This window comes from Endocarpon pusillum (genome assembly GCF_000464535.1).
Source record: "Endocarpon pusillum Z07020 unplaced genomic scaffold scaffold5444, whole genome shotgun sequence".
Taxonomy (NCBI): domain Eukaryota; kingdom Fungi; phylum Ascomycota; class Eurotiomycetes; order Verrucariales; family Verrucariaceae; genus Endocarpon; species Endocarpon pusillum.
Window position 1 is genome coordinate 77,479 of NW_006916514.1, and position 11,181 is coordinate 88,659.

Here is an 11,181-nt window from a genome sequence, read left to right on the forward strand (position 1 = left end):
TCAGCGATCACGACTTTCTATTTGTGTCATCTTGTGCGGCATAGACCCCTTACATCTCCGTACATGGCCACAATATCCAACTACAAATACAGAAGTAATCAGGTCGAGCTTGGCGCGTCAGCTTGGGGTCTACTAGTAATTGGCAATGATATTTGATCCATGACAGCCTTTGCCTGGGTCGAGTAGGGGTGGAATCTCCGAAAACCATGCAGTAACCAGTCCAATTCCTATTCTAAGTATTTTGGGTAACTTCAGTATATTATTTGTCATTGATTAGGATGCCACAGCAACAGGCGGCCGATTTTGTTCCTGACGCCAGTCCATGCTGATGGCAACGTTGAAGGGAAGAAACACACAACGCTCAAGTCTGTGGATGTACGCTCGCCAGAATATGCAATACAGTGGACCACCCAGACTGAGAGGATTAGCTAAAGCACGGCACCATATAGAGCCTGCGTCTCCCCAACCGCGGAGGGGAAATGCAAAATCGAATCATCCCGGACCAGTCATCTCTTGAAGTGTATGTATGAAGGTGGCTGACATTCCTCCTATGCCGAGCATTCTTCATCTCTCTTTCCTCGTCTTCTGCTGATGGGGTCGTGAATATCGCCAAGCCGCCGTATTAGAAGAATATTTTGATGGCAGAGAAAGGTTCGTCGTTGTAAAGTATACAAGCCAGTGCGGATGGTGAAGGTGGTACTTTTCTGGTAGTCCAAGGAGAAGATTGCGCGCGGACCACACGGCGTGAGAGGATGAGAAAGGGAGGTTGCGCGTGGTCATGGAGGCGGCCTTACAACGACCCCGATGTGATCGATTAGCGAGCTCCTGCTTGTCGAGGAGCGAAGCTGCTTTGGCTGCTGTGTGCAGAGGGTTCGGAGGAGTCGATATTCGCACTTCCACTATCCCCACTCCCCGCGCTAGCGCTCGCACTTCCAGTCAGACTCTTGCTAGGACCTTTAAGAGGCGGGAAGGGTTTGCTCACTCCGACCTGTTGCTCGACTTGCTGCGGATGCGCTTCATTTCCATGCCCGGGCGGATGTCTCGGCACAGGCGCCCTCAAGCCACCTGGGGGAGATGGTCGACCTGTCCCGTTAGGTAATCCGTTGGGCATTCCGTTGGGCATTCCGTTGGGCAGGTGGTGGCTTTCATCGGGAGGTGATGGGCGACGGCCCATGCCACGACCCATCGGACCGAAGGGGTTGCCGGGTGACTGGCTTGTTCGTCGACTTGGGGGCCCAGGATAAGGCCCACCGCCGTGGCCCAGCTCTTGCATTCGACCGGCTGTCAATGAATTTGCCCGAGATTCCTCGTGCAACTCTTTTCTGTCAACTGCTCCGTACCTGTTCGAGGAGTAGCTCATCATTGGATTGTCCAGCACGTTGTCAGTCAGCCGTGACACATTCTCGTACCGGGTACCGCCGCTATTACGGCCCATATGAGGGCGACTGAATCCACCTCCCCCGGGCCGCATTCCACTACCCCCTTCGAAAACGGTCTTACGGAGTTGAGCTTGACTTGGTGTCTTGCGTGTTCTCCTTGAGGTGACGCTCATCATGTCAAAGTTATCAGGGTCGATTTGGGGAAGGGGAAGCCCCCGGCCTTCCATTGGATCGAAATAGTCGTCGTCGTCGTCGTCATCATCAATATCGCGCCTTCGAGCATGGGAAGCTCGACGACTGCGCCCTCCTCGTTTCATTGCCATTTCTTGCTCTCTCAGCCTCAATTCTCTTTGTCGCAGCATTATCTCTCGCTCGCGTAAATCTAGGGCTGATTGGCCCGCACCGCCATTAGGCATATCCTCATAAGGAGCAGCAGCAACGTCCCCTTCTGGGATGTCATCATACAGAACGACATGGCTGAACTCATCTAGGTTGTTCTCTTCGAAGGACGGCTTTCGTGACACCTGCCGAGGAGGGTAGCCATTCGGTGGACCACGGTAGCCATTGACAGGTGGAGGACCACGTCTCGATGATGGCGGCATTTGCCCGCCCATACCAGAGGACATCCTGCCGCCGCGGCCTTGACCATTCATGGGCGGTCTTGGTGGCGGGGGAGCTGATGTGACACGAGGTGGTGGCTGAGCTGCTGCCGGTGTGAGAAGAGGAGGTCGACTTTGGTTGTTCTTATTCAGTTGATGTAGTATGGCATATAGAGTTTGTAATCGAGGAACCAGAATGCCAGCTTTTTCAGCAAATTTAAGTGGAGTTCTTAGATACGTTTCGATCTCCATGGGTCTCCTGGCTGTGAAATCTTGGAACATCGTGTTCGCCTCTGGGGTTAGCGTGAGCATGTTCTGCATGGTTTTCTCCTTGAAATTCGAAGCGAATTCGCATTTGTGGCTCGATGCAATTTGCAGCAGCTCATCGATCACGCCAGACACAAGATCTCGAACCCCAACTTTTTCCAAAAGGTCAGGGATTGAGGGGGTTTCGAATATGACCGAAGCGGGTTGAAAAGCAATAGGCCTGGGATAATGTGAGCTTGCAGAATCTTTCGGTTATAATCGGCGATCTTACCCAATCATGCGTTCATATTGTTGTTGCCGAATGTTCGGGGATACAGTGCAGTTGACCTGGCCGGTAGCGAGAGTCATGGCAAGCGCCTCTGACATATCATTTGATATCGACCCGGGCACTGCAGAGTTCGTATTTGCTGGTCCGACCCATATATCTGTATTCCCAGCATGCTCGAATTCGCTTGCCCCCAACTGCATGAGATCGGCTCCTGAAACGAGTGAAAGGACCACATTGCTGGGGAATCTTTCCTCCAGATGTTGCTCGACCCCGAGAGTATTGGTTGTATTCACAATTATGCAGGTATGTTGAGGAGTGACGACGGATTCGATGATGGCGGCCAGATCATAAACATCCGGCAGAGCTTTGACGCAGAGCAAGACGTAATCAAACGCAGCTTCTCTTGTGGCAGCTTCATCGGTTGATTGCACGACTACAGGGGTCTGTCAGTAATGCGACCTTGGACGCAGCCTGGTTGATGCTCACCGTGTCGAGGCTTAAACCGTTCATTACCAAAGCGTAGTGACCTAAAAGTCAAGAGTTAGGTCTTTGCGACTGGCACAGACTGGCTGAGACAGATCCACTCACTTAAACGATATTCCATATTGTGCCACGGCTTGGTATCCATTCTTCCATACTAGGGTCACATCGCAGGCATTTGTAGCCTGAAGGCGCCACGAAAGAAAGGCGGAGACAGCGTTGCCGCCCACTACACAGTATCTCCTCAGTTCCAAGCTCATTTTTAAATATTCAGATCAAGCAAGCAGGTCGAAAGGGAAGGTAAAGATCACTTGGATCATTCGTTGGGTCAAAAGGAGAGGCCTTTGGCTAACAGAAAATGGTGAGTGGATAAAAAAGGGATACGCACCAGACAAGATCCTCAAGCGAGGGAGGGCAGGTGCCATAGCAACAATGACTTCTCCAACCCAAATCACTTGCTTATTATGCAGAGCCCAGAGCAGATGTGTTGGCGCACAGGAAGGTGGTGCAGGGCCCGCGGATAGTTGGTGGAGGTGCTCTTAGAGAAGGAGCGCAGGTAGCGCAGTAGACCAATGCGGCACAATCCAGATTGTGAGAAAACGAGCGAGTGAATGCAAGCACCGGATCTAGGCTGTAAAATGTAACATTTGATGAAAATGAATGTACGACCACACAGAACGAGGTGAAAGCCGGTGAGATGACCTTTTCTTCCCCCTGCCGCAAAGCAGTTTTCCGGCTTCTCAACAGTCAAGCAAGCTTAGTGCCAAGACCACTGGGGCAACCGCAATACTAGTCAGTATGGTAATAGAGCAATTGTTTCAGGCGCAAGACCCATGCAACAATCCTGATAGATCCAACAAGACGGGTACAGGACGTGATTGAGGAGAAGCTCTTGAAACGAGTGTGTGGTGTGAAGCTGGAGTGGGAAGCGCGGAAGGATAGAGTGCCGAATGCGTTAACGAGAGAAGCTGGAATTTGCCAGAGTTTTGCGCAGCGAGCCGGAGGTTGGGCAGTGAGGGTGTCAAGTACGTTGACTTGAGGGAGAGACTACGCGAGAGACAACACTTGTCACTGACGGAGGAAAAGAGTTCCATAGCTGCGGCAGCTCACTAGTTAGACAGGGAAGAGGTTGCTGATGGCCACAATTGATAGGGCGTTGCCAACCAACCGCCAATCCACTACACGTTTCTCATGCCGCTATGCTGAGAAAGAAACAAGAATATATCAGAGGTAATTTCAATCCATCGCCGACAGTCGCAATTTAGTACGCCGGCCCACTATTACTTTCGTGTTTCATCCGAGTAGCTTTCTCCTACTTGGAAGCTCTCTAAGCGAGCACTGCTCTGTCTTTTGACTCCTTAAACAGTGCTTGAGAGTGAACTGGCAGCGCTTCACAACAGTCTCCTCTGCTGCTGCATGGCCTGCCGCTGAGTGTTCCAGCTTACCAATCCCAATGACACCTGCCACACCACCAGGTAGCTAATGATCTGTCTCCTCGAGTGCAGTTGCCAGAGACGATAATGCACGCTATTGGCCGAGTGGCAGAATGAGCAGCAGACGCAAAGCATGTCGAAGTAGAATTGGATGATGTTAAGCTTTCCCCATGTAGAAAGAGGCTAACTCGGCGGTGACGAGATCTCCTCAAGCCACCGACCAGGTTTGGTTCAAATTGCAATTGATCATCGCTTAAGGAACGCTTGCTCAAGTTTCTCCTTGACACCTTGACATGGACCAAAGTACTCGTAGTTCGGTGTGAGTGGTGAGAAAGGCACGAAAATAACTCTCGCAAGGTCCAGAGTAAGACATTCTGTTGCATCCGTGACCTACGATCGCCATGTCATGATCTGCCAGTGGCGAAGAGACTCAGGCGCAGAAAAAAAGACACGGCATCGGAAGAAGCATGGTGCTTTGCCGAGATTGTGCAAGCCACGGTAGATGCCGGACTGGGGTTGTCCCTACGTAGTATGGCAGTGGGCCTCTCCGGTTCGAAAAACGCTTTCTTGGCTGGTAGAGAGACGAGGCTATTGATTTTGGTGCTCCGTAGACAGTGTCACTGCTTGTACGGAGTAGGTTACTGACAAGGAGTTTTGACCTAGCAGGAAATGCCATGTTGTCGGTTGTATCACCATAGCCCCCAGATGGGGTATAGCGCACAGGCCTCAGGAACTTTCAGCCGGCCGATAGCTGGAGAACGGTTCCCTCAAGTCGAAAGCATTGCCCCTATTCTGGATTGCTAAGCTGGCGCAAGATTACCATCCACTCCCGGAAGTTTCATCATATGCAGTCTAGCCTACCTAGTTTCGGCAATTCCTCTAACCGCTCACAGCACTTTTCACCCGAACCCATGTTCTGCTATCACGGTGATCCAGTCGGAATTTGTTGAGAGAGCGAGGTAAGAATAACACAAGTACAGTGTCCTTGGAGGAATATCCAGCGCTTTGAAGATCTACAGCCTTAACTAGCATGATTCACAGCTCAATGGGCTCGTGTTGCTTCGCTTGTAGGATTGCCCCCTTGCACGTGACTTTAACCACCATCATTCAAGTTGTTGCGACGGCATTGAAATGTGGAGACGCCTCGTTGCGCTTTGTACTCTTCTCTGCAATGGGTGGCTATCACCGTTTACTCAGCAGAAATGCTCGGTTGTGAGACATCAAGAACCATGGCTATGCGGTGCTGGGTTGCACAATAGATTATCTACTTAACATGCACACCAGTGGTGGTCGTTGCCATTCATGCTGCGCTGGTAGCTGTTCTACAGTCATTGTTGGACAGTACGAAGAGAGATGCATCCATCCATTCGATTAAATGAAACTCAATCGTCGGTTTCCAATAGTTGGGTTTCCCCTAATAACTCCCTGACCTGATCGTCTCCTCTCACTGCTCGCCCCACCCATGTCCATAGAGTCTGTGCGTCAAGACATTTTGTGCGCCGTGAGAATGAGAAGGACTGCATCTGTACAGGTCGGAGAAAGTCATGCTCTCCCCGAAACCGGAGTCATCCAGCACAATCGGGGGTGACCTCGAATTGTCGTTTACTTCTAGCATGCAGCTCGTCGGCGTTCATCTACTTTAGTTCCTCCTTCTAGTTGCTATTGTTCGGAGGTCTGCCTTTTTGGTTCTGCTTTCGAAGCACGCTTGTGGGCACAAATCGAAGCGCTGACAGAGACTGTGTGACATTGTCCAAGTCAGCAACGAGGTCTTCGCTTGGCTCATTCGCTGTTGTGGGCCAAGCGGGGCCAACCATCTTACGAGGCTCGACGTCTGTTGGAGTGCTTTCAGAATTGTCATCCGTCGGATGATTCTTGTCCTCGCTAGCGCCCCTGGGCTGATTATGTAGCTGAGACAATGTCTGGCGTCGCTGCCTGCCTACTTGTTGACTGTCATTCGCAGTAGATACTCGTCGTCGGCGACCATCCTGCAGCATCGATGAGGCCTTGTCAATGCCTTGTTCAACGATTCGAAAATTATATGTCCTTGGGAACATGTGTTTGTCAATCAAGTGAAGCCGTCTCTTTTGAGGTGTTGAGCATTTTCGATCACAATCTTCTACAAAACAGCCATAAGTTTTCTCACCTCTGGCCGCCAGTGCTTCCCTAAGCGCATTGTGGTTTTCCTCGATGTGTAGCTCTAAAAATCGAGGACTGGGGAAGTTCTTTGAACATGTAGCGCAACGATTAGTATGTTGTTGGATGTAATGGACCTCATATTCTTCTTGGGTGGCGAAGCACCCTGTCTCCCTATGCGGCGCTAACATGCATTGCATCACTCTCGCAGGGCGGGTCGCCCAAACGCCTGGATTGGTTTGGCAGAGCTTTGTTGGCGGAGGATGCCCCGCTAATGCATCAGCTTCATCTTCGATAACAGGTGCGAAAGACTCGTCTAAGGAGGACGAGAAGGAAGACTCCCGTGAGCGTTTAGACATCAAAGAAATAGGGCTGGGAGCATTACAGTATTGTCTCCTTTGATCCGCGCGGTCGCTCTTGGCCTTTAGAGAATGATGGTTCAACCGGGATGATATGAAACTCCCGCCTGGGGATTGCGGCCGCGAGGATCGAAACAACCAAGATAGATCGGTGGTGTAATTCTTCTACCGTGGTATATCGCATAGGCTGTCTACTGAAGAACGCGTCATGTGGCCAGTGGTGCGGCAACGAGCAAACACTGCTGGTGATACTGTGCTGCAGTTGGTCGGCTTCGGTCAAAAATGTGGTGAATAACTAGTTACAAGCCGGGTAAAGATTATCAGCCGCACCGTTACCTGAAACTGACTACTGGTGCCGCCCAAGCTGGGGTTCAGTGGCAGAGTTGGGGGCCCTGATCGGAAACTGCGGTCAGGGAAGAGTCGACAAAGGCGACTACCATTAATAACTCCTCCACGGCCTTGTCGCCGCCAAAGACCTCACTGTAGCAGGTGTCCTTTGTTCCTGACTTTCCAGATTCTTGCCTGTGTGTTCTCCTGAGCTAGCGTCCCCTTCTCTTCTATCCGCCAACAACTACAGTGACCAGGGACAACTGTCCTTCCCACTGGCAGACGACAACCCTCCAATCGTGCCTGACTTTGCTGCAGACTCGATATTCTGACTCCAGGCATCAGCAAAAGAGCTCGGGAAGCCTGCATGATGTTTTTCCAGTGATAATTCATATTGGCCTGACCTGTTCCAAGCCGCAGCCTCGGACCTGACTTGCAACTGAAATCAAGTACTGCCCGATCAAGCGGGTTTAAAGAACGCGAAAGCTTGGGAAGCTGTCTAGGCATACGCATGCAAGGAGTACATCTTCACCTACACGTCACGCTTGTAGTCATCGCTCTTCACGCAGCCCTGCTCCAGTGATCGAAGGCAGGGCTCTAAAGCTCGTTGATTAAATCTCCTCCAATATCAAGAACTGCCAACAGTTTGACTTCGAATTGCACAGTATCCAATATGGCCATGCTAGCCTCGAAACCTTCGTGGTCTGGATCTCTAGGAGGAACTAACCAACATCCTTCCAGGAATTATTCAGAATCATCGCAGCGGACTCAGATGGCCTCGCCACTACCGGCACATGAACAGCTGTTTACAAGCCCAACGGAATCAGAGTTCTCAGTCGTTGATGGTCTAGATTCTGTCAGGTACGTCCATCGTAGTAGTCTCCGTAACAAGGCTAACCATTTTACAGAGCCTGGGATGAAAAGAAGGTCGCGGACTGGCTGAGATCGATTCGATGCGGCCAATACGAGCAGGTCTTTAGAACAAACAACTTTACTGGAGCCAATCTGCTTGAATGTGACCAAAAGATTTTGCAGGAAATGGGCATCAAGAAAATCGGCGATCGAGTCAGAATATTCATCGCCATCAAGCAATTGCGGAACAAATCTGGGATTATGCGTGCTCGACGCAGCAGAGATTCTCTTGCAGCTCTTGACAGCCAGGCACATACTCCGTCGTCTACAGAATCTACTCGTCCTCCACACTCTCGAAACCAGGCAGCTAATTCAAACCGAAGATGGTCACGGCAGGTAGATCCAACTGCATTGCACAACTTCAGCTCGGCCAATGCAGTAAATACCAAGCCACCCTCACGCCCAAGTTCACCTCTGGCCGAGATTGACAGCAGAGGTCTACGAGCACATCGTTACGCGACGAGTCCAATGGACACCTCAAGGAAAGAAGCTGGCTACTTTACCCACCCGCCTTCCGCGAATGCAGCCACTGGTCGCAGACCTGAAGGAAAGACAGCTCCACAAAACGCTACTTTGGTCACACAGCACCTGCAGCAGAATACAAGCATTGACGGCCTGACGTTAGGGTCGTTGCCCGCTAACTCACCTGTCGTCCGGATCATCCATGCTGAAGGGCAAACAAAGGTGCTGAATATTAAACATTGCAAGAACGTTGATGATATTATGGCTACGGTGCTGAGAAAGCTTTACATCCCTGAGTCCCATTTTCGGAACTACTGCTTCTACGTGCTTGATGGTTTAGAGCCCGATCCTGCCAAATGCCGTCGTCTCTCAGATTCCGAGTTGATGAAAATCTGTGACGGGCCTAATAGGTCAGACCGTAATCGTCTGATTCTCCGCAAGATCAACGGTGGAGAGCCTGACCAGGACGAAGTTGAAAGAGCGGCTCAGCTCGCATTGGAGGAGACCCAAACACTGCACAACAACGCGCTTAGTACAAACAATATGCGCAATCAGATCAAATTGCAAAAGCTTACAGGGGAATCATGGAACGACATCCGACAGCCAATGTCACCAGTCACAGCGACCACGAGGATACGCCATATCAATGCTGCTGCGGATGATCTGGAGAGACCGGAAACCCCTCCTCTCAAGAACAGCAATAGTCTGCAGGGAAGTGGCAACAAGTTACGCTCTTTCTTCGGTGCCCGCCCGCCGAGCGAGATGATTGTCCAGGAAATCACATCATATTTCCCAAGTCACCAAAAAGAAGATATCGAGAAGACCATGCGACTTTCTGTCAGAAGATCTCAAAGAATGAGCCGAGCTGCTAGTCGTCTCAGTGTCATGAGTAACGTGAGCTATGCCTCGAGTCTCAAAGACGCTCCCCCCATGCCCAGTATCGCAGATGCTTGGCTGGCTCAGTCGGGTCAGCCTTCCCGGCCTTCCAGACCACTCTCCGTGTCCAAATTTGCGTTACCAAATGCTGCCTTTCGCGACTCTATCATGTCAACATCTCTACAGCCTCTCCAGGAAGAGTCTCCGGTTGAACCGAATCGCAAGTCGTACGTCTCATTCGATAGTGGATCGGATTCCGCGCAGCAGGACGTACCTCGTGCAAGCTTCTTCGAGGAAAGCCCCAACGCTGGGGGAACGGAGCATAACAACCTCAATCAACGCTTGAGTATGATCGTTGCGGAGGATGGGGAGGAAGAAGATGATGCATTGAATTCCTTTTTGGCCGGCAACAACTTTGAAAACAATAGCTGGATGAAAGGTGATCTAATTGGCGAAGGATCCTTTGGTAGCGTGTATCTGGCACTTCATGCTGTCACTGGGGAATTGATGGCTGTGAAGCAAGTTGAGTTGCCGGAGGTTATACAGGGTACAGAGATCGACAAGAAAAAGAACAACATGATCACGGCCTTGAAGCAAGAAATCGATCTTTTGCAAGGTCTCCAACATACCAACATCGTGCAGTACCTAGGAACCTCCTGCGATGAGAGTCATCTGAACATCTTCCTCGAGTACGTCCCTGGTGGGTCCATTGCTGGAATGCTCAAGCAATACAACACTTTCAGGGAGCCTCTTATACGGAACTTTGTGCGTCAAATCCTCGAAGGTTTGGCATACCTACATGGCCGCAATATCATTCATCGTGATATCAAGGGTGCCAATGTTCTTGTCGACAACAAAGGAGGTGTAAAGATTTCAGATTTTGGTATCTCCAAGCGCGTTGAAGCATCTACGATGCTTAATCAAGGACCATCTGGCTCTAACCGTCCATCCTTGCAGGGGAGTGTTTTCTGGATGGCTCCCGAAGTCGTGCGTCAGTCCACGCACACTAAAAAGGCAGACATCTGGTCTCTTGGCTGCCTCATTGTTGAAATGTTCACCGGCTCTCACCCCTTCCCTAACCACAGTCAATTTCAAGCTATCTTCGCTATCGGTGCCTCTTCTGCCAAGCCTGACATTCCTAGTCAAGCCAGCGAAGAAGGAAAGAAGTTTCTTGCGATGACGTTTGAGACTGATTACCAGAAGAGGCCGAGTGCGGAGCAACTGTTGAAAGAGAAGTTCTTGGTGCCAATGGCATGAGTCTAAGGACATGCAACCTGCGAATTTCTGTGTACAAAAAGTGGCGAGAGTCACGGTGACGGTAACGATGAGCATGAAGCATTGGCGAGGTATGAAAAAGCATTTGCACTGGTATCTGAGTATTTTAGCCATGGGGACGGAGGAAATTACCTTGTGTCATCTTCTTGCTGCGCCAGAATAGGGTGTTGTTGGGTTCAAGCTCTATCCATAGTGCTTAAGGTCAACATAGAGTAGTAGTCTCCGTAACAAGAACGAGGTGCGAAACCATTCATGCTCCACGTGCAATAAATCACTTGTAGGATAGGTTTATGGTGCGGTAAACTACATCGTATGTCAGTAGTGTAGGGATGGTCTTCGGTCACGTGAAAATTAGTTATAACAAGCCAAGTCGAAAGGTTTCACTCTAGCTTGGGATACTACTGCGAGACA

At 50.6% G+C, this 11,181-nt stretch overlaps 2 protein-coding genes across 2 annotated transcripts; one reads left to right on the forward strand and one right to left on the reverse strand.

Moving 5' to 3' along the window:
• Window positions 1-814: 814 nt before the first annotated feature.
• On the reverse strand, window positions 815-3,253 carry EPUS_07584 (uncharacterized protein; the record flags this gene model as incomplete). The annotated part of the gene is made up of 4 exons (XM_007806420.1): window positions 815-2,465; window positions 2,517-2,946; window positions 3,000-3,040; window positions 3,102-3,253. The coding sequence occupies 4 exons, from the start codon at window positions 3,251-3,253 to the stop codon at window positions 815-817; spliced, it is 2,274 nt and encodes a 757-aa protein (XP_007804611.1).
• Window positions 3,254-7,918: 4,665 nt separating this feature from the next.
• On the forward strand, window positions 7,919-10,752 carry EPUS_07585 (uncharacterized protein; the record flags this gene model as incomplete). The annotated part of the gene is made up of 2 exons (XM_007806421.1): window positions 7,919-8,106; window positions 8,154-10,752. 2 exons carry the CDS (start codon window positions 7,919-7,921, stop codon window positions 10,750-10,752), a joined length of 2,787 nt encoding a protein of 928 aa, XP_007804612.1.
• Between the last annotated feature and the right edge of the window lie 429 nt (window positions 10,753-11,181).